Source organism: Oryza sativa, chromosome 3 (genome assembly GCF_034140825.1).
Source record: "Oryza sativa Japonica Group chromosome 3, ASM3414082v1".
In the NCBI taxonomy this organism is placed as follows: Eukaryota; Viridiplantae; Streptophyta; class Magnoliopsida; order Poales; family Poaceae; genus Oryza; species Oryza sativa.
The window spans coordinates 11,515,564-11,540,124 of NC_089037.1; the positions used below are offsets into that span (position 1 = coordinate 11,515,564).

A 24,561-nucleotide genomic window follows, 5' to 3' on the forward strand; every position below is an offset into this window, starting at 1 on the left:
TTCTAACTATGCCACTGTTTTGAGGAACATGCTATATTCTATTGTGCTGATATATCAACTCCATGACATGTAGGCAGCAAATTTGAGGTTCCCTTCCTATAAGAATGGGATAAAATTCCTTCATGCATGACGACGAACGTGGTGTGCTGCACTAAGTTGCAGTAATTGGTCCAGAGACTCCAGAACGTGATTGCCAAGTTGATATTGGGCCGGAGCAGAATCCCGAGGAACGTGGTGGACGGGGATTGGAAGGACCGTGCTGCCCTCCAATAAATTGGGCTGTAATACGATCGCGAGGATCGTGTTGGGCTGTGCTTAGCTGGGCCCGTACGCCTCATGAGGACCCTTCTGATTACTTCTCCGGAAAAAGTAAACTGAAGGCCCCTTAACTTGTCATCGAATTACAAAATCATCCTCCAACAGCAAAACCGGATACAACGCATCCCCCAACTTATAAAACCAGTGCAAACTAGATCCCTCAGCGGTTTTGACTCCGGTTTTATCCGACGTGGCAGCTGACTTAGCGTGGGACCTACGTAGGCCCTACACATCAAGGTGAGCATGTCATCATCATCTCTTTCCTCTCTTATCTCCCTTCCTCCTCTCTCTCTCTTTCCCAGTTTTCTTATACGGGCCGGCGGAAGGTGGGGCGAGGTGGGAAAGGGCGGGCGGCAACAGGCAATGCGGTGGCACGGCGACACGGGAGAAGGGGCGACGCGGCGGCGGCGGGCTGGGAGCGGCGGCAGGCGAGATGTCAAGACCACTCTCGGCGAGATGACGCGAGGGACGGGAGGGGCTCTAAGAGGTTCACCGGCGCTAGGGGACGACGACGGCTTGGGTGCATCGCGGTGCCGCACCCGGTGGGAGGCCGCCTTAGCGTGCGCGAGCAGGAGGAGCGCCAGCATCTCGGGGTGCCGCTGCTCCGCAACCGCACTCACCCGCCCCTCTGCTCCACCCACGTCCGCCCGTCGTCACCGCTCCGGAGCCAGACGTCGGCCAGAAGCCCAACAAGGTAGAAGCAGCACCGCCACCTGCGACTGCTCCGGTGACCCGGAGCGCGGGAAGGGTGCGGTGCGGAGAAGAAGGAGAAGAAGAAGGGCTCGGAGAAGAAAGCAGCAGCACCAAAGAAGCAATTCAAGGCGCCACCGGCCACACCTCGTACCGTCGATGCGCTCCGACGCCAGCGCCGTCGTCGCCAGAACGCCCTTACGGGGCTACTCACCGCAGATTCGAGGACCTGACAGTGTCGGTGCCGAGTCGCCGCCGCCGAGGAACCCTTGACCTCGACCTCACGCTGTTGCGGACAGATCTAGCGGCCCCTCACCGGCCATTGACCCTGATGTGGACATCACTTCATCGGATACGCACATAACTTCACACGTTCCAATGATAATTCCAAGTCCAAGTCCAGTTCGGTCTCCGGAAACAGCACTGACTTTAAACGGACCTAGCGCCTTCATGCCAACTCCGATTTGGGTAATCTTGGACTTCGTGGAAAGCTTATCTCGCTACCTTTCAAGCGCATCTGGTCTCATATCCAAATTCATCTCGAGTCAACGGGAATCGCCAAAACAAGACAGTGTTGTTGATGAAACCAAACTTGGGCCTTGGGCCTTATAATAGACTAGTCCCTTCTCGGAAGTGTCTCCCTCCACCTCCACAAATTAGCACTTAACCCTAGCTTTATTTTCCTCTATAAATAGCTTTGTACATCCTAAAAACATTTGGGTTTTGTTTAGTTGAATTTTGCCAAGTGCCATTCACCTTATCTCTAGTTCTCGTTCGATTAGTCGGCGACTATTGATTCAGAGCCCCCAATAGTCGGTGTGTTAATTTGCCGGGTCGATTAGATCTACCACTTCAATCGAAACTATTTCTTTGTGCTTAATCACCTATTTGCAGTATTTAGATTGCATCTTATCTTGTTCTTGCAGTGTTCTCTCGTTTGTATTGCAGGGATCATCAACTGCGCGTCACGGTTGGTACGACATCATTTGTGGTGTAGCGATTGCACGACATCCTGGACTTGTTCTGGTTGGTAGCCACGTCGCAAACGTCGCACTCGATCAAAGCGAGAATTATCCCCTCACCAGAAGATCGGGCCACGAGAGAGAGCGTCATCAGACCCCGCCTCCTCATATGAAGGATGAGCGCGCGGCTTCTGGCTCTATCTGCTCCACCTGGGTCATCACCAACACACAGTCGTCCAGTGGGGATCCCACTGCCTCCCCCTCCCCCTCCCCCCGGCCTCGCCGCGGCGGTGTGCTCGGCCGGAGGGTGGTGCGGCCGGCGACGGTGGCTCTTGGGGGATCTTAGTTTCCCCCAGGTGGCGACGCGAGCTCGCCAGCCTCCCAGCCCCCCTCGTGCGGGCCGGCCAGTGGGGCGAGGCAGGAAAAGATGGCCGGCGACAGGCGGCGGGGTGGTGTGGTGATGAGGCGGCGGCGGGCCGGGCGCAGGCAGGAAAAAAGGGGAAAGAGAGTAGGTGTTGACGTGGACACCCTGACATGTGGGGCCCACGCTGACTCAGCGAGCACGTCGGCTAAAATCGGGGTCAAAACCACTTAAGGACCTATAGTGAACGGTTTTATATGTTGAGAGATGTTATATATCTGGTTTTATAGTTGGAGGACGATTTTGTAACACGATGACAAGTTGAGAGACTATCGGTGTACTTTTTCCTACTTCTCGTCCTAATCTCGCGGGCAGACTCGCTGAAGTTAGTGCCTGATCGTTGGTTCTAGGAGCCTGCCGATCCCCAAGTTCGCAACGTGTTCGTTCATCTTGCATGCATAATTCTTCCTCCGTTTTAAAATATAATAAGACACAACCATCCTTAACTTAAAAACCAAGAAACAACTATTATCACCTCTTAATTTATATCACCCTAATAAATATAATGAATGCATCCAATAGAATTAGAGATCTTGAGAGTAGAGGATTTAAAAATAATAATAATTTAATAAAGAAGAGGTGCTAATTAATTACATGCATGTATGCAAGTTTTATCAAGTTTTCTATTATGGAACATTTGAAGAAAAATAGTTGTGACTTATATTATGAAACTGAGGGAGTATTTATGTAAATACAACCTGCCTGCCTGCCTACCACGTCCCGGCCGGGTCCGTCACGGAGGTTGCTGTTGATGATCAACACAACGTCATAAAGTTCGAGTCCACCGGCGAATTCCTACCGATTCAAAACAAATGAGAAATTAAGTGAGGGTAGAGCATCAGAAACATCTTAAAATTCTACCCCCCAAAATCTATCTATCTATCTATCCGCCCGTCCGTTATATATTAAGATAGCCTTAAAGAAGTCATCATATTCACTATATATAGAGACAAAAAATTATCACATAAATCTCTACTATTATAAAGATTGAAGATATTTTTGTCGGTATTTTGATATGTCATCAGTGTATGAGTCGGTTTTTAAATTTGTTCGCTTTTGAAAACATAGATCCATATTTGAGTCGGTTTTTAAGTTCATTCACTTTTGTAAATACATAAGGAATGGTATAAGAAATCTCATTAAAAAAACTCGCATCCTAACCTAAGACGATCAGACTAATCCTAATTCCAGCCCATGATTTTCCAACAAAAAAATATATCCAAGCAAATTTAATACAGTAAATTTCATTCTAACTAAACCGTTTAGCAATAATAAGATTAAAATAGCATTCACCCGTTGCAACGCACGGACATTTTTCTAGTAAAAAAGAAGAAAATATTTAATTGTTAGGTCATGCTGGGTTCGAATTATAACGGTAGAGATTGATTGATACAGTTGTATACAAAATACGATTATATTTATAGAAATAGAAGCTAAGTGTTGTATATAAAATCTAAGTCCATAGAAATATATCTATGCATGTTTGGGGGACCTTCTAGCAACTGCAGTTTCTCCCAGAATAAGAAGCTCTCCCAAATAGTATAGCTTTTTTTCAGATTCTGAGAAGTTGTAGTTGTAGAATTCAGAAAATGAACTAGAAAACAGAAGCTAGAAAACCCAGCTTCTCCAGATTCTCATAAGCTAGATACTACCAGCTGCTTCTCAGAATCTTAAGCTACCCCCAAACAGGCCCAGTTGTATATAAAATTTAAATATACTTCTACATATAATGGTGAATTATCTAGCTCTACACAATACTATGCGGGGGCAATCCCCTAGATTTAGTTATGGGAATTCTAAACTGTTAAATTTTCCATCCCTTTCATAGATTGGTTAAAATTGACTTCCTAAAAACAAAAACGTGTGGACTCTAGAAAAATTCCAACAGAAACCGCCCCTCCTTCCCGTGATATCACATTCGATTATCTGATTGGGAGCCAAAGCGCATCCCTAGAAGTGGAGAAGGACAAATCGACAATTGCAGGATAGAGAATAGAAAATATTAAAAATGATTAAGGAATCAGTTGGAACCGATTTTTGACAAAAATCCTTAAATTATCAGATAGGGGATGCTCAGCCATGAAAAAGTAAGGTTTGTTCCAGCAACAAAACTAGTACCAATGAAGTCGGTCCGGATGACTCTTCGACGAAGTCGATCAGGACAAATAATACCAACTGCTCCGTGTTTTTTTCCCTTCTCTGCTTGCGCTGTTATCCCAGTCCAGTTGTCCCAAGAATCTTCCATTTCAGCAGCTTTTGGAGGTTCGCACAAGCATGCGGATGCGCGAGGCCAGTAATGCGTTCCCACTGCATGTTCGAAGTCCACCATAACCCGCATATTAAATTTGTGGATTCTATTGACAACGTTATCTGTATACGATTCAATTTGCTAGGTTCATATTGATTTTATTGTGAAATCGCACACATTTTCTATTACATAGTACAATGTTTTGAATTTCTCAACAAAATAAAGCTACTACTTTTTTGTGCATGGTTTTTTTTTGTACATTAAAGAACACATACACCACTCACGCATACCCCAGTCTTGATCCTTTTAACACACACTCAAGAACACTGAGATATATTCATGAACATCATTAAATTATTGTTAAAAGTGTATCCACATGCGTGTAATTATCTGTACATGTATTTAAACTATAATTTATTATAGTCATCAATTTTAATTAATTTGCTAATAAATCTACGTGGATTTCTACATTATGTGATGCAATTGTATTCATATATAATTCTGACCACTTGTTTATTTTATCCATATTTTGAAATCCAGTTGTCTTTAAATTGTACTATCTTCATCTCAAAATATAAAAGATTTTAATAATGTAGATGCATAACCAAAATTTAAAGACTTTTAGGATGGAGGTAATACATGTTACTTGTCATTGTCTTTTTTCTTTTCTTGGTTGTGTACATCTTGACTATAAGAGACCGAAAGTATCATGATATAATTATTTTAATTTTAATAAAGGAATTTATTTGCCTCTCTTCTAATCTAAGTCATCTAAGTATATTTTTTGTTGATATGGATGGCCATATTTTTTTATCCTATTGATGTAGAATTAAAAGGAATTTTAAAGTAGTAAATCTACTATCTAGCACTATTAATGTACAATCCAAGTTTTCCCATTCCTTCAAATTGACATGTTATATATCAGACACATTACTGACATGTCCTAAAATTAAACTATTTGGAGAGGGTAAATTCTAAAATCCCCTTACTACCAGCGCCACGATTATGGGGTGTGAGGGTGATGATGTGGTCAATGGATTAACTTTGGGAAACTCTTTTTAATCACTTAGGTGGACGTACACTCATTTATTACATGTCAACTAAATGATTACGAAAAAAATCTAAAAAAATTGACAAAACATATTAATATATAATATATTACTTCACAAACATATATATTTAAATTTGACTTCTACAAGTTATGAATATATGTATATATGCTAGTTAGAGTTTGATTTGTTATTTTTGTTACAACTGCGAAAGTCCAATTTAAACTTACATATTTGTAGAGTGATATATTACATAACAATCTATCTTTTATTGTTTCAAAGATTTCTTTCATAACCATTTAGTTAATATGTAATTAATAAATGAGTAAACATACATTCAAATGATTAAATCATGTCCGCTAATTTCTCTTTGTCAAATTCCTATTAGATTAGTAGTTTTCCACGGGACTTTTGTAATACCTGTACGTTCTAATTAAGTAGACCTAAGAGCTACTAATATATATTCAGTTATCTGAGAGGAACTTAGCTTTCATACGTTTGGTTCCTGAGGGAACTGCGAGGAAATATCAATGTTAATATGGTGTGAATGTGTGGTGAGTACTTTACAAGGTACTAGAGCTACCTTCCGATTAACCATAAAAAAACATCAAAATGTGAACGTGTGAGGAACAGACTGAGTCCGCTACGACCTGTTATGTTGAATTGCGAGAATCTTTTAGCGTGGAGAAGCGCGCGAGACCAAAAATAGTCTTATACAGCAGTAGTTTGTAGTTGCTGACGCTAACACGCGCATAAACTCGCTATATATAGAGTTAATACGCTTGGTACTTGCATCACAAACTCATCTAGCTAGCGGGCTAGCACTGGCACTGGCACTGGCACTGGCACTGGCACCGGAGAGAGTTAACAGACACAGTCAACAGATACTTCTTGCACATCGGTTAATCAAGCAACCGGTCGAGATGCAAAATCTAGCCTTCGTCATAGTCACATTGCTTGCAGCGCTTGCCATTTCTCGCTGCAATGCTGCGGCGACCGTCCGGATGCAGCTCACGCACGCCGACGCCGGGCGCGGCCTGGCCGCGCGGGAGCTGATGCAGCGCATGGCGCTGCGCAGCAAGGCCCGCGCAGCGCGGCGGCTCTCGAGCTCAGCGAGCGCGCCGGTATCCCCCGGGACCTACGACAACGGCGTCCCTACGACGGAGTACCTGGTGCACTTGGCCATCGGCACGCCGCCGCAGCCCGTGCAGCTGACGCTCGACACCGGCAGCGACCTCATCTGGACGCAGTGCCAGCCGTGCCCCGCATGCTTCGACCAGGCTCTCCCTTACTTCGACCCGTCGACATCCTCCACGCTCTCGCTGACTTCCTGCGACTCCACGCTGTGCCAGGGCCTGCCGGTTGCGTCGTGCGGCAGCCCAAAGTTCTGGCCGAACCAGACATGCGTATACACGTACTCCTACGGCGACAAGTCGGTGACGACAGGCTTCCTCGAAGTGGACAAGTTCACGTTCGTCGGCGCCGGCGCGTCCGTGCCCGGCGTGGCGTTCGGCTGCGGCCTCTTTAACAACGGGGTTTTCAAGTCCAACGAGACCGGCATCGCCGGGTTCGGCCGCGGCCCACTGTCCCTGCCGTCGCAGCTCAAAGTGGGCAACTTCTCCCACTGCTTCACCGCCGTAAACGGATTGAAACCGAGCACTGTCCTGCTCGACCTGCCGGCCGATCTCTACAAGAGTGGCCGCGGCGCCGTCCAGTCCACCCCTCTAATCCAGAATCCTGCCAATCCAACTTTTTACTACCTCTCGCTGAAGGGCATCACCGTCGGGTCGACGAGGCTGCCGGTGCCGGAGTCCGAGTTCGCTCTAAAGAACGGGACCGGCGGAACGATCATCGACTCCGGCACGGCCATGACGTCGCTGCCGACGCGTGTTTACCGGCTCGTCCGTGACGCGTTCGCCGCGCAGGTGAAGCTTCCCGTGGTGTCCGGCAACACGACGGATCCCTACTTCTGTTTGTCGGCGCCGCTGCGGGCGAAACCGTACGTGCCGAAGCTGGTGCTGCACTTCGAGGGCGCGACGATGGACCTGCCCCGGGAGAACTACGTGTTCGAGGTCGAGGACGCGGGCAGCAGTATCCTCTGCCTTGCCATTATTGAAGGCGGAGAGGTGACCACCATAGGCAATTTCCAGCAGCAGAACATGCACGTACTCTATGATCTGCAGAATAGCAAGCTGTCCTTCGTCCCTGCTCAGTGCGACAAACTTTAGTCTCGCATTGCTCTGACCATAATTTGTTATAGCTGAATAGTTTGGATTTGAGCAACTCTATGCCGTACAGACATCCATGTAAAAAAAAAAGCAAATCTCTTCCTATTACCATAAGACTCTCTGGTGATGCAACTGGCCGTTCAATCTCTGTTGCTTGCTGTGTCAAATTCCTTGCCATGTAAACTGCAAATTTATTATCAAGATCTCACATAAGAATGTAAGATCAAGAATCAAGATATAGGGTAAGCATAAGTAAAGTACGGACGATGGATTAAGCGCACTAAACAATATGCAGCATTTTAGACCCTTAAGCCAAATTTCCGTGCCCATATCCCCACCTGGCCACCTGCAATCGCGAACAGTCCATGCGACTTGTTTACAAACAATATCTTGCCAACGGAAGAATTTGAAAGGGGCAAACTTTCCAATACTACGGTAGTAGTCACTAAATCTACCAAATTATAAGCAAAGAATAACAAGCCTAAATCAACATTATGGATGTTACTTTGGAATAACTCATATACAACAACTTAACAAGCACTACTCGTAACAAAGTACCAGAGCGAGTTACGACTTACGAACCTTAGGTGTTACATGCATTTCTCCGCCTCCGCTGCCCCGGGTGGTGCAATCTGGGGAAACAATTTTAACAATCTGCAATATCGAGTACAATGGAACAAAACCATATAATAATGGGAAAAGACACTTATACCTTCAACAGTGACAACGTAGGAAAGGAACCATTTCTATTTTTGTTGCATTTCTTGATGAAATTTGTCAATCAGGTTTGGTAATAGAAGAGGGACTGTACATTGCTGACCTAAAAACGAAAAGAATCTCTCAATACATTTGGAGCAATTAGGCCAGTTATCCCCCCTCACCATTCATCATCCAATCTGACCCCATGTTTAGCAGCAAGGTAGTACGCATTAACGGGTCCTCTACCCCCAGCCTCGTAGAGCTCAGGAGCTATTCTATTCTGATCAATCTCATGGATTAGTGGAGTTAGCACGTTCCATGCAGCAGCTACTTCATCACTGCGCATGAATAGATGACTGTCTCCATCAAGCACATCAAGAAGAAGATGCTCATACGAATCTGGCAGTTCGACATTGTACCTATAAAATAAGTGAAATGATTTAATACCAGATTTCTATAGTAGATCACAAGATACCCAAGTGTTCCCCATACCTATCCCTGTAAAGCAGGTTGAGTTCTGAAGCATCTAACTGGAGCCCAAGTCCTGGGACCTTATTGTTGACTTTCAAAAGGATGGCTTCTTCAGGTTGATCACGCAAGATCAGCTCATTTGTGTCAAGATCTATGTCATGGCCAAAGCGTTCACGATAGATATTGCCAGGAACATGGCGAAACTGAATACGAATCTCAGCTCTGGAGAAAATGTAACATCAGCATTGTTTGGTTATGATTGACAATTTGTCTAGTGATACTTTCTATTTAAAAAGGAAAAGTGTGCAAATTATCAGAAAGCCAGGCATGTAAAAGTTCAGTCATGGGGACCAAAGGATGGTGGACTGTAGAAAACAGTTGACAAAAGAGTGCATACTTGTATATAAAAGTTTTGCACTTTCCCTCGGAAACTCTAAAGGTATGAAAACAATTTTCGTATTAACACAACACCACAATTTTGAGTCCAGAATCAGAAATTAACTAGTGTAGTGATACATCAACTAATAGAACTTATAGAGAGTACCTATTTTCCATGAGCCCAATTCCTGTCTTGATCAAAAATGGTACTCCATCCCAACGCGAATTGTCAATGTACATGGCAGCAGCAAAATAGGTTGGTGTCAATGATTTTGTATATCTGTCAACTTTCACAGAGGTATCTTTCAGTTGACCAAGAACAACATCCTCAAGGTTCACCTGTCGAATTGATCTGAGCACCTTCACCTACATACAACACAATGTAGTTCTTAAAATTCTGTAGCAGTTCTGCTTGGTTAACACCCCTAATAAGTTGTAGTTATTTTACCTTTTCATCTCGGATATCCTCTCCATCAAGGCTTACAGGTGGTTCCATCGCAAATAGTGCTATTGTTTGAAGAATGTGACTATGCACTATGTCACGAATTATGCCATAATTTCCAAAGTATCTGCAATAGATGTGACAATGCAAAATTAGAGCTCTAAGATAATCACGAGATGATTGTGAATTTCTTTGAAACAGCAATGAGCTTGTCATGCACAGATTTAGTAACAACTAGGATAAAAATTGGTATGTAATCACATCAGTTTGGAAATCAACAACTCATTAAGATTTCAGTTACATAACACCAGCATATCCCGGCTGTGTGCATCACATATGATGCAGAGGCTGGGATTTTTGTTCCATTATCTAAAAACATGACACCATCATATCCGGATTGTTTAATCTGAAACAAGGTAGTGCCTAATCATGAAATGGGCCAGAGCACATTGTTTGCTACATGAGGATCAAATCGTAGAGGCTCTTTTTCCTTTATTGAATGATGCTAAAAAAACAATCCCATCACCTTTGGGGCTAGGGATGGAAATACACACTTATTAAACACATTTATTATACCAAAAATGGTGGAAAGGAAGAAATATATCATTCAACAACATACTCAAAAAAATGGATAGAGTTAAACTCACCTCCCTTGGATTTCTGCTGCTGTTTCTTCAGAAAATATGACCTGTAACAGTTCGGGCATGTTAACAATGTACATGCAACAAGATAAAACGTTGTAAATTGAGCGTGTGTAAAATTTACCTGTACATTGCGTATATAGGTGCGACTCCACAAAGGTTCAAACACCAAATTAGAAAATCTCAAGACGGTGAGATTTTCAATCAGATCCTTCCCCAAAAGATGATCAATCCTATGGGATATATAACATTTCATGTTTTAGTCGGATACATGTAGAGTTGCAATTCAAAAACAATTGATGAGACAACCCATTCGTTCAGAAAAAGGACCACCATTTTTTTTTGTAGTTGCAGGCAAAAATAATGAAATTATTTTTTTAACCAAAAATAAATACTACTATAAAAGTAGCCAGTAGGAAAAATAAGATATATGACATTAGAGATAACCTGTAAATCTGCTCCTCCTCAAATCTTGACAGCAGTGATTGTGTTACCCGATGTGAAGACAAACCAGTGAAGCCAAATGGTTTCTCAATTATTATCCTATTCCAGCCTTGCATAGTTTGGGCACTGTCAGCTAGTGACAGTGCAACATCAAGAAGTGCCTCTTGGGGAACAGCAAGGTAAAATATCCTGTTTGCTGCACAATTACCCTTTGAAACAAATAGGCCTATTAATGAACCATGTAAGCCCTTACAAAATGATTTTTTTTTCTAAAGGAATTCTACGTTTAAGTATAAAGCTTAAATCTGGTCTCACATAAATAAAACAGTTTTTTAATCCGAAATTTACCTCTATCTGTGACATTTTGGAATTTAGTTTCACCATCCCATCTTTGTTGTCATATCCTGCATCTATATAGTATGTCCTTTTAAGAAATTCATTTAACTTTTCATCACAGTTTTCGCTGCATATCCACAAAAAAAAAAAGAATATATGTCAGCATAAATTCCTCTTAGTTTTGGAAAGCTAGATGGCATCAGATATTTTTAAGGGCAGATAAAGTATGCCTAAGTTTGTTGTAGGAATAGCTAATAATTAAAACTGTGAAAGAACTTTCAAAAGTTTTGGGGCAAAATATATCAGCGCGATGCACAAAATTGTTTGCCTGAAATAACATTCTGTCTAGTCCCAACACCACCAAAGCATGCATACATATGGGGATGGGGCCCAGCATAAACCATATTTGAAAAATCAAGGCAACTTAAAAATTGGGTGATGGCAATTATTTATCTGATTTCACTCCCATCATGAAAGAAAACCATAGTAATTTCAGAGCTAGAAAAAGAAATACAGAATTCAGCACCAATATTTTATCTATTCAACAGTGATGACAGATGAAATATTAGATTACAACTGGGTGCTACCAAAGAGACATACTGGTGGTCAACCCGGCAGGTCAAATTGGCTTCAATCATGGATCTTAAATCTTCATCCGTTAGTGTCTTCCTAGAATACCCAAATATACCGACATTCTGCAATATAAAATTCAGAAGTTGTGATATGACAATAGGCCATATGGAGAAGCTGACAAAGAGGCGATAAATTCAAAGGTTCAAAGGTACTTAACAATTCACGAGCAAATCAATGCATTTCTATTGGCAGTTTGGCGCTGGGCTTTACCATATCTCTACTACTTTAAAGACATAGTTGTCCACCTCCCCCTACCACGCACAGCGTGAACGAATCCCCTTAAAAACCGAACCGACCCACCCCTCCCACCTGCACGCTAGAAAATCCCGTAAAAAACCAAACAGGCCTACCCCTCCCAACCCATATTACTCCAGATCCCGTTGCAATGCACAGGCATAGAACTAGTAAGGCAAAAGAGGGACTGGCAATAAATAGATAATGAAGATTCACTGGGCGGATTGTGAACATAGGATCATGTGCATTAAGACTACCCCATGTGTGCGAATAAGATACTTGACAGCCAGTTGATATTAGGCGACGATAATTGATCCTTTAAATACATTCATGTATCATATCCTATGTATATAGATCGAAAGTTGGATAAGAAGTTAACCACATCTAAGTTAATACCTGGAAGTCTTTAAGGACAGCCTCTAAAAAAAAGTATTTAAGGACACTTCATATATCAAAACCTATATGCATGGACAGAAAGTTGGATGATGGGTTGCCAGATAGTTGTTAAAATATGGTTGAGTAAACATAGCCCATTCAATTCTAGCATTTACATGCGAACCAGTCTTTGAACCTTTTGGGATATTTACTGGACAGGACACTGAGAACATCACAGTGGAAATAAATTAGTTTTTTCCATAGAGCTCCAACAAATATCAAACTGAAGGAAAAATTTTGATTTCTTATCTATCCTCAACAAACAAGTTGAGCATCTTGTCTTTATTCATCTGTTGGTAGGTCTATTGTACAATTGATAACCAACTCTTTCCGCTTGCTACCAAAAATCATCAAATATATTTGGGAGAAATGCTCCTTTTACCCTTGTTCCTAACAGTCAAGTTTGATATGTCAAAACAGACTCTAGCATGTGTGTCGGTACAAGACTACGATATACTGGACTTCTCTTTACACCTATATGATTAAGACTTGCAATTTTACATATAACTAACTAGATCAAGAAAAGGGGTAACAGACTAACATGATGGCATTTGTATTATCAAAACAGATAAAAATGAGGGTAGCAAAAGCTATGACATGTCCATACCTGAGGAAGAAAACCACTGTAATACAGAGCAAATAGTGCAGGGAACACTTTATTTTTTGCCAGTTCACCAGTTGCTCCAATTACAGCAATGCAAAGAGGCGCTGCGCTTTCAGGTGGGTCGTCGAATAGAACAGGGTCTTCCTTCAGCACAGGAGGATGGGTTTCAGAGGGGTTAAGTTTGTGATGCATTGAACTTTGCTCAATGACTGAACTGTCCAAAGTATCAGGGCATGTATTTGATGTTTCACCTCCAGAATCTGCATAACAGGGTACAATAAGATGTATGCCAAAACATATAGATGCAAGCAGATGTCCACCGTTCAGTTTTATAGGATGGCACATAGTAGCAAGATAGTGTGAATACAAGTAGAAATTACATCTCTACTCATAGTATGAAACAAACCGATACCATGAAACCAAAGGAATGATAGGCCAATAGCCACAGAAATTCGGTGAGTGCATGCTTGGTAGCAAAACAGAATTGGTTTTCCCAATACCAACCATACGCGAGTTGTACGTCCCGAGACATTATATTCTCAGTCAGTGGTGTAGCCTCCAACCAATCAGGCACTTTATCATTGGCTCGGACTTCTAGATTCCTTCGAAGCTGCCATCCATGCCTCTTCAAGGCCTTCCGGAACTTCAGCTTTGCAGCGATCAAACATCTCAGTCCACAAACTCGTGTTCTAAAATTGGCAGCAGGTCCTGCAACCTGTGCACACTGCACAGAAGCATCAAGCAGAAATTGATCAGAACCAAATACAAAATGATGAGATGTGAGCTAAAGAAGCTCTATCCTATTGCCAATTTGCCACTCCCCACAATACCAACTAGTCAAAAGAAAAAAAAAAAGAACTGCCTCGGTCGCATGCCTGTAGTGTAATCTAACTTATCCAATAGAACAAGGAAGGAGGAAGGTTTATGCGCTTACTACAAAAACATAAACACCAAACGCAATTTCGATAGTTTGAAGCTCTCGCCCTTCCATTTCACCCCTCTCGGTCCATAGAGACCAGGCGAATCGCAACAGCCATGGGTACCCTGTACCCGAGAGTAACAAGGCTATCCTCGCCCGGCGACTCGGATAACACATTTCGTCGAACAGGCTAGGCGCACAGCGCCGGAGGGAAGAGAGAAATCGGCGGCGCCAGAAGTACAAGCGCCGCCACCAACCGCAGACTCACGCGGACTCACCGGGCCGAAGCGCGAGGCCGCCGCCGCCGGCCGGAAGGACGCCGGCGCCGGAGCTGGGGAAGCCGACACCGCGAGCCCCGCCATTCCTGCCTGTGCTGCTGCCGCTCGCCTCCCCCTTTCCCGAGTCACCCGGTGCAAAGATCGTGTCGGGCTCGAGAGAGTCAGACTGGTAGCAGCCGTGTCAATCGCTCTGGCCGTCACGAGGAAATGGATAGCGACGCTGTGGATGCTTTCGCTGCCGTTGGTACTGAACTGCTTACTGCGCTGTTTCGACGCAGTCGTTATAAAGAGAACGCATTTTACTGAACTTTTATGAAAAAAAAAAAGGCAGTTGTTTTATAAATACAGTATACTCTGATTAGGACAGGTATAAATCTACAAAGCTCAAAACAGTGGTACTAGCGCCCACTTGTGTGCATGTACATAATATAGACACCAAGATAATGAGTATAGGATGACCAAACAATCAGCAGAACATGTTCTACCCATAGTTTCCATTTCACCTATATTTCGGTTGTCATAAAAGAAAGGCCCTGCTTAAGTGCTTATCTATTCAGTTAGAACAATCGACCATCCCGTGCGAGATGTCCCCTTTGCTTTTCGTTTCCGACCACTGTAAGATCGCTGGGTATTCTTCCAGCCTTTATCTACCTTTTATTTTATTGCTAATACAATTGTACAATCTGCCAATCATAAATTCACCATAACTTACAAGTTACAAGCTTTACCCTACTTGTACAACATCAGGTACAACATGAAACCAAAAGGTGTCAATACAACTTGTGCCGAGGGAACTGAGCCACCAATCTTCTGCAAATGCATCCGCAATCAGTCCCGCTCCGCCGTTCCTCCCAGATCAGTTCATGAAGCATTAACGGTGATGCACCCTATGTGTTGTTACTCCCGTGGCCTAGCAAGCCAGAGAGAACTCAGGGCACGCAAACGTGAGAAGTAATCATGTATTGCAAGTAGAGCACGGGCAGCTTGTCGGATTGTCAGAATTCGCTGCATTTGATGTAAAGTCTGCTGCCGCAAATTGTCAGCCTGGCAGAAAGAAGATTAGAACTCTTCAGAAAAAAAAAGGGTCATCTAAAACTTGCAGAACTTGCTCGGGATCAAAAGCACAAATAAGAAAGGGAACACAAAAAATTTCAGTAACTCGTCAAGTCATCAGCAAACTAGTATCAGGTTTCAAAAAAATATTTTGCCTGTTACAGCAATAACAAGAGTGCATGCTTGCCAGAATCAGAGATAACAGAAAATTTCGAAACAGTTTGAAATATGCCACATGATTTTGAAAGACGCTTACCTGACGGAGGAAATTCTCAAGGGTCCCAAGTTTGCCCATGGCCATAGCCATTTGACCCATGTAGTTTGCCACGTTCCCTGAAGATCCTGATGGACCAAGGGACCCGGCCAACGTATCTGCCAAGGATTGTTGCAACGCTTCCATTCCCTGTGATAGAGCATCTTCAGCCTGCTGAGAGGACTGTTGGAGGTTCGATAGTCCCAACAACTGCTGCTCAGTTAATGGCTCGAGCTGATTCACAAGAAGCTGAAATTTTACAGGAGATTGAAATTAGTGTTACGATGCAATACCCATTAAAACAAGATATTAGATGACTTTTTTCTTTAGGACTAAAGTATCCCTGAGGTGTGCTTTTATAATTTTCTTATATGCAGCACACGGCTTATGCACCTTTAGAAGCTCAGAGGAACGAAAACCCCCAAGCCACAAGAAGCACCTTTCAGCAGGTGTTTTCCACATGCCTGAAAGTATATGAAACACATCAGCCTTTGCGGCAACACCCTTCAGCCTGAATATCTCATCGTAATGCGCCATTATCCCATCTACAATGAGACGGAGGTCGCTGTCACTTGCATGAGCATTTACTGCAGTCCTCAGCTCATTTATCTGCTTGTTTTGTTCCTCCAACCAACGGGCATATTCTAAATCAAAAGTCATAGCTCCTGCAGAGAAAACTTACTCTTATCAGTTCAACCCCTAACAAACACTAAAGTACACACAAGTGAGCAGGTACGCGTGCAACTGTGCGTACACAAATCTTACCATTTCCACTCATAGCATGAGTTTGGTCTCCTGAGCTCGAAATGTAAATTCCCTGCAGTACAATATCCAGGTGACATTTATAGCTACCATCTAAGACAGTGAAGCAAAAAAATGCAGTCGACTGAAACTTAACAACATCAAGCACGAAAAACTTACTTGTTGGCGAGCTTTATTGATCTCTTGCTCCAAGCTTGCAAGTTTCAGCTTACTGCTCTCTAATTGTTGTACATATGCCTTGAAAAGGAATAAGAAGTATGTTTTTTAATAACAATGGGTAAATCAAGAAGTGGACAGAAATTAATAGTGGATAAGGACAATGCATTTGCTTCAATTCATGAAATTCAATTGCTTATGCCTAGAATGTAAGTTCTCAAGGTTATAGATGTTACATGTACTGCATAGCTACCTGTGTATTTACTCTATTCTAGAGGGTGTTTTCTACATATCTGTATAGTTACCCTTGTATACCTGTTGGCCCAGTTAGCCCATAGTAATTCAATGCCCAGAACATTCAACAAGAAAGACATCAAAGAAAACAAAGACCCTTGCAGGTTAGTTATTTCTTGGAAGGGAAGTACCTTCTGGAATTCTTTTGTAATTCCCATAATATCATAAAACGATTAAAAAAAGAGGCAGTTTAAGTGCTAAATAAAACATATTTGTAGGCCAACCCATTAGTTGCACCAGTATTAGCTCCCTGATTTACAAAATTACAAACATGGACTTATCTAAATTGCTACTGAAAACATGATTGTCAGCTAGTTGCTTACTTAAGCATGCATATGCATAATAGCCATCCACCAACTCACCCAGTGGTGGACCCACGATATCTAAGACAGCTGTACACTTGTACAGAGTAGAAGAGTAATCAAGGTCTAGAAACTATTCCTACTAGAGCCGGCATCCCAAAAGAAAAGGAAAATTATTTGGGGTCATGAATATGGAGTATTTTCAATAGCTATTAGCATACAATATAAATATCCCTGCTAGCCTGCTATATAATGACCATTTTGCAACCAAAAAGTAGAGTTGGGTGTGCATCTGTACACCCATGACTCTCCGTCGGGTGCACCCATAAGCTCATCCATGGCATTTTCACATAACTGCACCATCATACAATTACAGTTCCCTGATTAAACAACCCAAAGTCACCTAAATAAATTTAAGGCAAAAAAAAAAATACTCGCATGCACACACATAGACATTAGACAGAGATAATATGGATGTGCATCCTTAGTTGGTGCGGAGACCAGAAGTCATAATTCCATTGTCCAAAAAAGGACAGGTAATATGACAAAAAGTTGTGGTTATAGTACCTTTTTTCTCAGCCGACTTTTTCTTGCAGCCTCACGATTTTGAGCAAGCCGGCGTAACACCTACAGAATAACAAACATACTTCCTAAATACCATCATTAAGAAAGGATAAGTAGCACTGCACAAGAAATAGGAGATAAATTAACACCTTTTGGTCCATGGGCTTGTCAGATCTGTCAGACCGATCAGATGAATTAGAAGGCACAATAGCTCCACTTTGCCCGTCTACCTGCAAAGATTTGTTAGGACAAAATTAGAACAAACATCTCAGTGTATCACACATGCAGTGTAATGAGAACTTTAGAGTAGCAGTACACAGAAGCTGGATTGATGATATCTGATAATTGTTTAGGCGACTCAAGAAATTTATAGGCATTTCAGCAGGACATACGAAAAATAAAACTCTTTACATGTGAAATTTAATAAATGTTTGTTCATCTATAAAATTACAAAGATGGAATTTTTCCATGTACTTGTCACACCTAAATAGAAAACATCCAAAATAGCACCTCACACAAAACCAAGATAACAAAATTCAATAACCATCACTCATAGGTGCTCAACCAATTTCAACTGAATAGGACAAGCCTTCTCCATTAAAGTGGGATAATTTTTGTATAAATCAGAGAAATTGGCATGGACAGTTGGCCAGTTTAATGGAAGTAGTAGTAACCAAAGTAGATTATTGGTTATAGTACCTGATGCCTCTATAGTTAGAAAGTCAACTTTTTAAAAGTTTTTACCTTAACAATCAAATTCTTCACAAAATTGATATCAAAATGATGTGCCTAGTGTCAACCCATGTTACATGTCAACAAAAGTTCTGAAACTCCCAGGCAGTTTAGCACCAAATCATGTATCATCCTTTTATTTGATAAAAATATTTTAGAATAACCAGGTGCTGCATGGACATAACATTTCAAGGCACTCCAGATTAGTAGTTACTGATTGTCCAACAGTAGTTGTCCTGTTAACTTTAGAGGTTCATAATAAATTTTCTGTACTGTTTCCTTTTGTACAATCATCTTGAGAGGGTCAAATAACCATAGAAAAAGAACTTTGTATCTTGTAATAAAAGTAATCCTATCATAGAACTGAAGTTCAACTCATCATATGCACCTATGGTGCTATCCATGACCTATTATTAGACTATCAGTCAGCTAGATACAGTGCCTATGTTGTTTTGGCTTTTGTACCTAGCTTGCATAAATGATCAATCACCAGGAGCATAAACAGAGTGACAGAGAAAAGAGAAGTTACCATCTGATTCTTATCGTCGGTATCCAGGACTGTTGATGTGTCAGTCCTCGAACTAGCATCTGCCATGCCGGGTTCTTCCCAGCTCCAAATAAAGAGACAACAAATTGCTTTGTTGTCCCTTACTTGTAACAGGGATGCAGGCCACCTTCAAATGCCCTATGATCACTGAGATGCCAGAGTCGCCACCTCTACATCAAAGCAAACGCACCGTAAAAGGCTGTGCATCCAGCAATGACAAAACCAATATCCCAACTAATACAGCCGTATCCTTACTTCTAGCTAAGGCGCCAACAGATCAAATTAGCTGTACACGTTGGATCTGCGAAAGAATCAAACAAATGATAGTATTCAGCCAGGGTTCATCAAATAATTAAAATCAAGCAGCATGCCAAACAGCACCTTCCTTAAAAACAGTATATAGCAGATAATAATTCCGACGGCAACAGCTACCCAAGTACAGGGCGACACAAGTAAGGACGAGAGAGGATTTAAGGCAAAACCAAAAAAAGAAAAAAGTACAGCTATCTCCGAGCTCGTAGCGTCAGTTCCTAAGCTCAGGGCTACCCTCCTCCTCCTCCTCCCAGCTGGTGTAGCTCACACAACAGCTTGCGAAGCTTCTACGGAAAGCAGCCGCGCGGCCAACCTCCCCAAGCCAAAGGCGTCTACAACGACAGCGCGAGATCAAAACAAGCCCTACGGACATCGAATTCGCGAGCAATCAAACCACGCGCGCGGGAATTGGACGGAATCGATCGGGCAGACCGCGCTAGCTAGCTCCAAGCAACTAACTCATCAGCGGGAACTAGGTCTTACCGAGAGCCAGCAGGTGCCAACCGCCGTGGGGAGCGAGGGGAGAGCCCCCGCCGTGTTCGGATTCGGAGGAGCCCAGCTGCCGGCGGCCGCCGCCTCGGGCGGCTTCGGCGGTGGAGGCGGGGTCGAGACGGCAACGCGAAGAGAGAGAGAGAGAAATGGGGGGAGGCGCCGAGGTCGGGTTGGTCAGAAGGAAGAGAGAGAGGCGAGGCGAGGAAAGCAACCACGGGGGAAGGAGCGTGCGCTCGAGTCAAAGGGTTGAAACTCGGACGGGTGGGGGAGAATGGGCGGGTGGCTGACAGGTGGGTCCAGGGGCCCACGGAGCAGTGGGGTTTGGTGAGGAGAGGGACTGACGAGAGCCTAGGGAGGAGGCTATTGTATATAGGCTTTCCTTGCGGTAGTACCTGGACCATTCCATCACGTCTCCCAGGCTTCCCAGCTCCTCCTGTGGAGTATACTTATTGCTGCTTCCATCTTTTTTTAGTCAAAATTGGGAGTATTAACCTTTTGTTTTATCACAGTCGCTGTGGTATATACAGTATACTCTACGCACTCTGCAAGACTGTACTGTACAGCTAATGTGACGTCGCATTACTGCCCTCTTTGGCCATTTTTACAATGACAATAAATAAAAAACATGGTTTACGACTGCACCAAGGGGGTGTAGCTCATATGGTAGAGCGCTCGCTTCGCATGCGAGAGGCACGGGGTTCGATTCCCCGCACCTCCATTTTCTTCAATTTTTCGCTGCCACATCATTTGGATCATTGGACCTCTAGTTTTTTTTTCCACATCATTTGGATCATTGGAGTTTCTAGTTTTTTTTTACATTTATTTTAAAATTTCCCACGTCAGTTGAATAATTGGAAACTGTAATCATTTGGATCATTGGATTTCTAATTTTCCACGTACGTCATTTGGATCTTTGAAGCCTCTAAAATCATTGGAATTTCTTTTTTTTATTTCAAATTTCCACGTCATTTGGATCATTGGAACCTCTATATCATCAGGCATATGATTTGGATCATTGGATTTCTACTTCTCCACGTCATTTGGATCATTGGAACCTCTATATCATCAGGCATATGATTTGGATCATTGGATTTCTACTTCTCCACGTCATTGGAACTCTACATCTTTTGCTGCCAAATGCGCGCTTTGGATCATTGGAACCTGGAAGCTTAATTACCTGAAGCATTATTGTTTTTGGCAACTGCCAATTGGTCAGGTTCACATGACGGAGTACTTAGTCCATTCCCAACACAATAATTAGGATTGTTTTTATAACATTAAATAAACTGTCACCTAAAATGAAAAATGATATGGCAAGTGAATAAACGAGGAAATAGAAGGAAGCCATGTTTTACATGAAGACATCATGTGAGATAAGTAGCATTAAATTTAAATATGAAATAGTGGTGTTTATATTGGAAGAGTAGTGTCTAGTATATATTAGTTTCTTGATGATGTGGAGTTTACGGAAACTATGTCCAGTGTATTGGATTGGGAATGGCCTTAGAGCAAGTACAATAGCAGGCTATAAGCCAGCTATAAATATATTTTAAAGAGATAAAGATAGTGAAAGAAGAGCAACGGGCTATAGATCTATAGCCAGCTGCAGCACGGACTTCAAGACGTAATGTGTGTATGACAGGTGGGACCAGGTATTAATAGTATAATAAGCCGTTATTGTATGAATTGACTATTATATTGGCTATACATAATTTGGAGTTAGTAGTGGGCTATGCTATTAAACTTGCTCTTAAGGGTGGAAGCTTGGTCGGCTACCACATGAACCCACCACAGCCATGCCGCCACGATGCCAACAGCCAACTGCCTCCAACAAACGATAAACAGATCAGGAAGAACTCGGGCCGGCCGCCAGCCATCGAGCAGCCACGCAGCAAAAGTATTTCCAACAAGAACTGGAGTATATACTACTAACAGTTTGGCACAAAATCATCTGGATGTAGAAACGAGTGGGTTTTTTTTTTCCTTCTCAAATCCAGTTCAGAATTTACTCCGTGCTTGATCAAGGTTTGTGTTAGTTAATTTGTTCTCTTTATTACAGTACGTACTAGTCTTTATGCAGTAATTTGACTTGTTTGGTTTTGGGAATTAGGGGACTACTACCCTCTTTTTGTTAATTCAGGATGTGAGTATTCAGTCTTATTCTCTGATATCTCAAGTTTGGCTTGGTGATGTGCTGCTACCAGCCTACCACAGAACCATGGATTGGCGACGCAAGAAGAGCAAAGCGCCACGATGACAGTGTAAGTTCTACTACACAGTAGCATCTGATTTCCAGTTTGAACAAACAAGAAGGTGGCGAAATATGATACCGGTAATAGTATAGTACTGATATTTTTTTTTGACCGGTATAGTACTGATACTTTGATGCATCAAATTGTGGAAATCTCAACCCACAATTTCTTTTTTTTTTAAAAAAAAAAACTCTTGCTGATACTGATAATAGTGGGCCGGCCTGGATGCCTTCTGTCAGATAATGGGCCGGATTCTTCTCATGGGCTCGAATCTTGAATTGTTGATGCCTCACTGAACCTGGTAGCCTACCTATCAACGGTTCCAACGGGCTATCCGCAATTATTATGCATTCGCTGTTCCGGTAAGTACGGTCATAAAATTATCTAAAACAAGAATAACATGCTTCTTTCCATCTTGATGAGTTCTTTGACGCCAAAAACATAGGGTGCGTTTGGATCCTATACCATGAATGATTCGCCTTCTTTTCCATCATTCAATGCAGCTAAAGTTTTATACCCTGCGCAGTCCAAAATGTCCATTACTTAACTAGAGAACCATGACATTAGCATGCTAGTAGTATTCTGTAGTCCATTGTCCCAGTAAAACGAAATCTAGCATGCTCAACTGTCAACTCGATCAACTGCCTCCACTCAGTCCAAAAGCTTGAGCCCATTTTCCAGAATTCAGTGAACAATCAGCTAGCTAGGGTTCCAGATTGACATGAGGACGGTCAAACCCTGCTCTGTAGAAGGTGCAAGATAACCTGCCATCTTCAATGACTCCTTCTCCCTAATGAGAACTAATTAAGTTTGGGATGGATTATGTGCTAGTAATTAATGATGGCGTCCCAGTTAAATAATCCAGCTACCTACCCAATCACACTTAGCAGCGATGACTGCACGGTTTCTTGTTCCTGTCGCATTCCATGCACGCTGCTTGAGTCACAACAATTAATGCAGTTGACAAACAATCTGGTCAGGAGGGTAGACTTCTTCATCGGTTGGCAACAGGGCTTTGTCGCTTTGAACAGTTCTTGACCTGAAAACGGTATGAAATTTTTCGAGATTTCCGACTGCCATTTCCAATTTGCACCAACTGCTTCAGTCGATATCGGTAATTATCGGTGTCAAAAATGAAAACAGCAATATCTTCCAAAAATGATAGCGGAAATAGAATGGAGGTTTTTCCGACCGTTTTGTCAGTAGCTGTATTTGTCTGTAACCGTAATTGTCCGGTGATTTTTATAAAAAAAATTCCGAAGTAATCTAGCGACCCTACCAGCCCAACCCATCAAAAGCCCATGAATAAAGAAAGAATGGCAAGCTTGTAGCCCATGAGGAAAAGGAAGTGGCCAGGGAAAAATATTGTTAACCCTAAGGGCATGTGTACTTTGCTGAACTTTTATCTCCTTAACTTATCGATGTTAAAATATTGTTAAACTTTTATTTATATTGTTCGTCAAACTTATTATTATATCATTAATCATCATACAACGGTGTTATATGAAGTGCGATGATGCACGAATGAAGTTATAAAGTTATCTTCATGCATAGTTAAATATGTGATTATGCTACACTCCGTAGTTTCCAACATGAACTTTCGACTTCCAATCAATATCGATAGATTCCGTTCCGGCGGTCCCGTTTTCGATATACCGATGTTACCAATATTGTTACAGTTTTCGGGTCAACCGTTCTGCTTCCGTTTTCAAGAAAAAAAAATGGAAATGTAAATGTAAATGGTAGAGTTTTTTCGACCGTTGCCAACTATTTTCATCCGTAGTTTGCTGTAGGGGATGGAATATGGATCAAGCCATCGATTTGCCGAGAAAACTGCTCCACAGAGTAGTACTTACACCGTGTTTAGCTGTAAACTTTTCTTTTCAAACTTACAACGTTTCTATCACATCAAAATTTTTCTACACACATAAATTTCTAATTAGCTTTTCTGTCACATCGTTCTAATTTCAACTAAATTTTCAATCAGCGAAACCGTTGAGGCGTTGACACAGCGCGTACGTGTAGAAGGAATCCGTCATGCTTGTGCGCTTCAGAGTTCAGACTGAAAAAACTTGAGCTATTTTTCGTAGCTTGTGCGTGTACTGATTTGTGGTTCCAGGTTTGCTTCGTGGGCAGCAAGCTAATTAAATTGCTTGCTGCGATCCCTGAATTTCGAGGAAAAAACTTGCCCGATTGATTGCTGGCCTGTTCGACTCTCAAGTTTCTTCTTCCTTTGTCTTCAAGGTACCAATCAACATATGCATATATCGATACTCTCTCCGTACTCGTAAAAAAAGTTGTTTTTGACAGTGACACGGTCTTCAAATTATAACTTTAACTTCTTGTTTCTATAAAAATATTTATTGAAAAGTGATATATGCATACTTTTATGAAAGTATTTTTCAAGACAAA

At 42.3% G+C, this 24,561-nt stretch overlaps 3 protein-coding genes, 1 long non-coding RNA gene and 1 other non-coding gene across 7 annotated transcripts; 2 read left to right on the forward strand and 3 right to left on the reverse strand.

The window, feature by feature from the left end:
* Positions 1 to 6,581: 6,581 nt before the first annotated feature.
* LOC4332658 (aspartic proteinase nepenthesin-1) lies at positions 6,582 to 8,024 on the forward strand. The gene has a single exon (XM_026023736.2). The coding sequence runs from the start codon at positions 6,612 to 6,614 to the stop codon at positions 7,914 to 7,916; it is 1,305 nt and encodes a 434-aa protein (XP_025879521.1). The 5' UTR covers positions 6,582 to 6,611; the 3' UTR covers positions 7,917 to 8,024.
* A 27-nt stretch (positions 8,025 to 8,051) lies between these two features.
* Positions 8,052 to 8,566, reverse strand: LOC136355602 (uncharacterized). The gene is made up of 2 exons (XR_010739918.1): positions 8,499 to 8,566; positions 8,052 to 8,262 (listed from the first exon to the last, which is right to left on the reverse strand). It is a non-coding gene; the product is annotated as an uncharacterized lncRNA (long non-coding RNA).
* A 79-nt stretch (positions 8,567 to 8,645) lies between these two features.
* LOC4332659 (inactive glucose-6-phosphate 1-dehydrogenase 4, chloroplastic) lies at positions 8,646 to 14,610 on the reverse strand. The gene is made up of 12 exons (XM_026023735.2): positions 14,431 to 14,610; positions 13,738 to 13,957; positions 13,237 to 13,493; positions 11,928 to 12,022; positions 11,340 to 11,454; positions 10,995 to 11,200; positions 10,672 to 10,780; positions 10,554 to 10,594; positions 9,913 to 10,033; positions 9,631 to 9,830; positions 9,108 to 9,308; positions 8,646 to 9,034 (listed from the first exon to the last, which is right to left on the reverse strand). Exons 1-12 carry the CDS (start codon positions 14,512 to 14,514, stop codon positions 8,794 to 8,796), a joined length of 1,890 nt encoding a protein of 629 aa, XP_025879520.1. The 5' UTR covers positions 14,515 to 14,610; the 3' UTR covers positions 8,646 to 8,793.
* Positions 14,611 to 14,885: 275 nt separating this feature from the next.
* Positions 14,886 to 20,110, reverse strand: TGA2.2 (transcription factor TGA2.2-like). 3 transcript variants are annotated; one of them, NM_001402144.1, is made up of 10 exons: positions 19,889 to 20,057; positions 19,349 to 19,394; positions 19,076 to 19,263; positions 17,964 to 18,044; positions 17,818 to 17,877; positions 16,658 to 16,735; positions 16,502 to 16,553; positions 16,130 to 16,401; positions 15,740 to 15,985; positions 14,899 to 15,474 (listed from the first exon to the last, which is right to left on the reverse strand). In NM_001402144.1, exons 3-10 carry the CDS (start codon positions 19,139 to 19,141, stop codon positions 15,328 to 15,330), a joined length of 1,002 nt encoding a protein of 333 aa, NP_001389073.1. In that variant the 5' UTR covers positions 19,142 to 19,263; positions 19,349 to 19,394; positions 19,889 to 20,057; the 3' UTR covers positions 14,899 to 15,327. The 3 variants fall into 3 exon arrangements, with proteins under 3 accessions (XP_015632467.1, NP_001389073.1, NP_001389074.1); XM_015776981.3 differs by lacking the exon at positions 19,349 to 19,394 and having other exon boundaries at positions 14,886 to 15,474; positions 19,889 to 20,110; NM_001402145.1 differs by having other exon boundaries at positions 19,076 to 19,394; positions 19,889 to 20,032.
* A 432-nt stretch (positions 20,111 to 20,542) lies between these two features.
* TRNAA-CGC (transfer RNA alanine (anticodon CGC)) lies at positions 20,543 to 20,615 on the forward strand. Its single transcript has one exon. It is a non-coding gene; the product is annotated as a tRNA-Ala (tRNA).
* Positions 20,616 to 24,561: the final 3,946 nt, after the last annotated feature.

Coding starts and splice junctions, on each gene's coding strand:
- LOC4332658 (XM_026023736.2), top strand. CDS start 6,612: ATGCAAAATCTAGCCTTCGTCATAGTCACATTGCTTGCAGCGCTTGCC.
- TGA2.2 (XM_015776981.3), bottom strand. CDS start 19,141: ATGGCAGATGCTAGTTCGAGGACTGACACATCAACAGTCCTGGATACC. Junction 15,986..16,129: donor GTTCCTCTGAGCTTCTAAAG/GTGCATAAGCCG, acceptor GTAAAATTTCAG/CTTCTTGTGAATCAGCTCGA. Junction 15,475..15,739: donor TTGAGAATTTCCTCCGTCAG/GTAAGCGTCTTT, acceptor TCTTTCTGCCAG/GCTGACAATTTGCGGCAGCA.
- LOC4332659 (XM_026023735.2), bottom strand. CDS start 14,514: ATGGCGGGGCTCGCGGTGTCGGCTTCCCCAGCTCCGGCGCCGGCGTCC. Junction 13,494..13,737: donor GGACGTACAACTCGCGTATG/GTTGGTATTGGG, acceptor CCTGTTATGCAG/ATTCTGGAGGTGAAACATCA. Junction 9,035..9,107: donor AACCTGCTTTACAGGGATAG/GTATGGGGAACA, acceptor CTTATTTTATAG/GTACAATGTCGAACTGCCAG.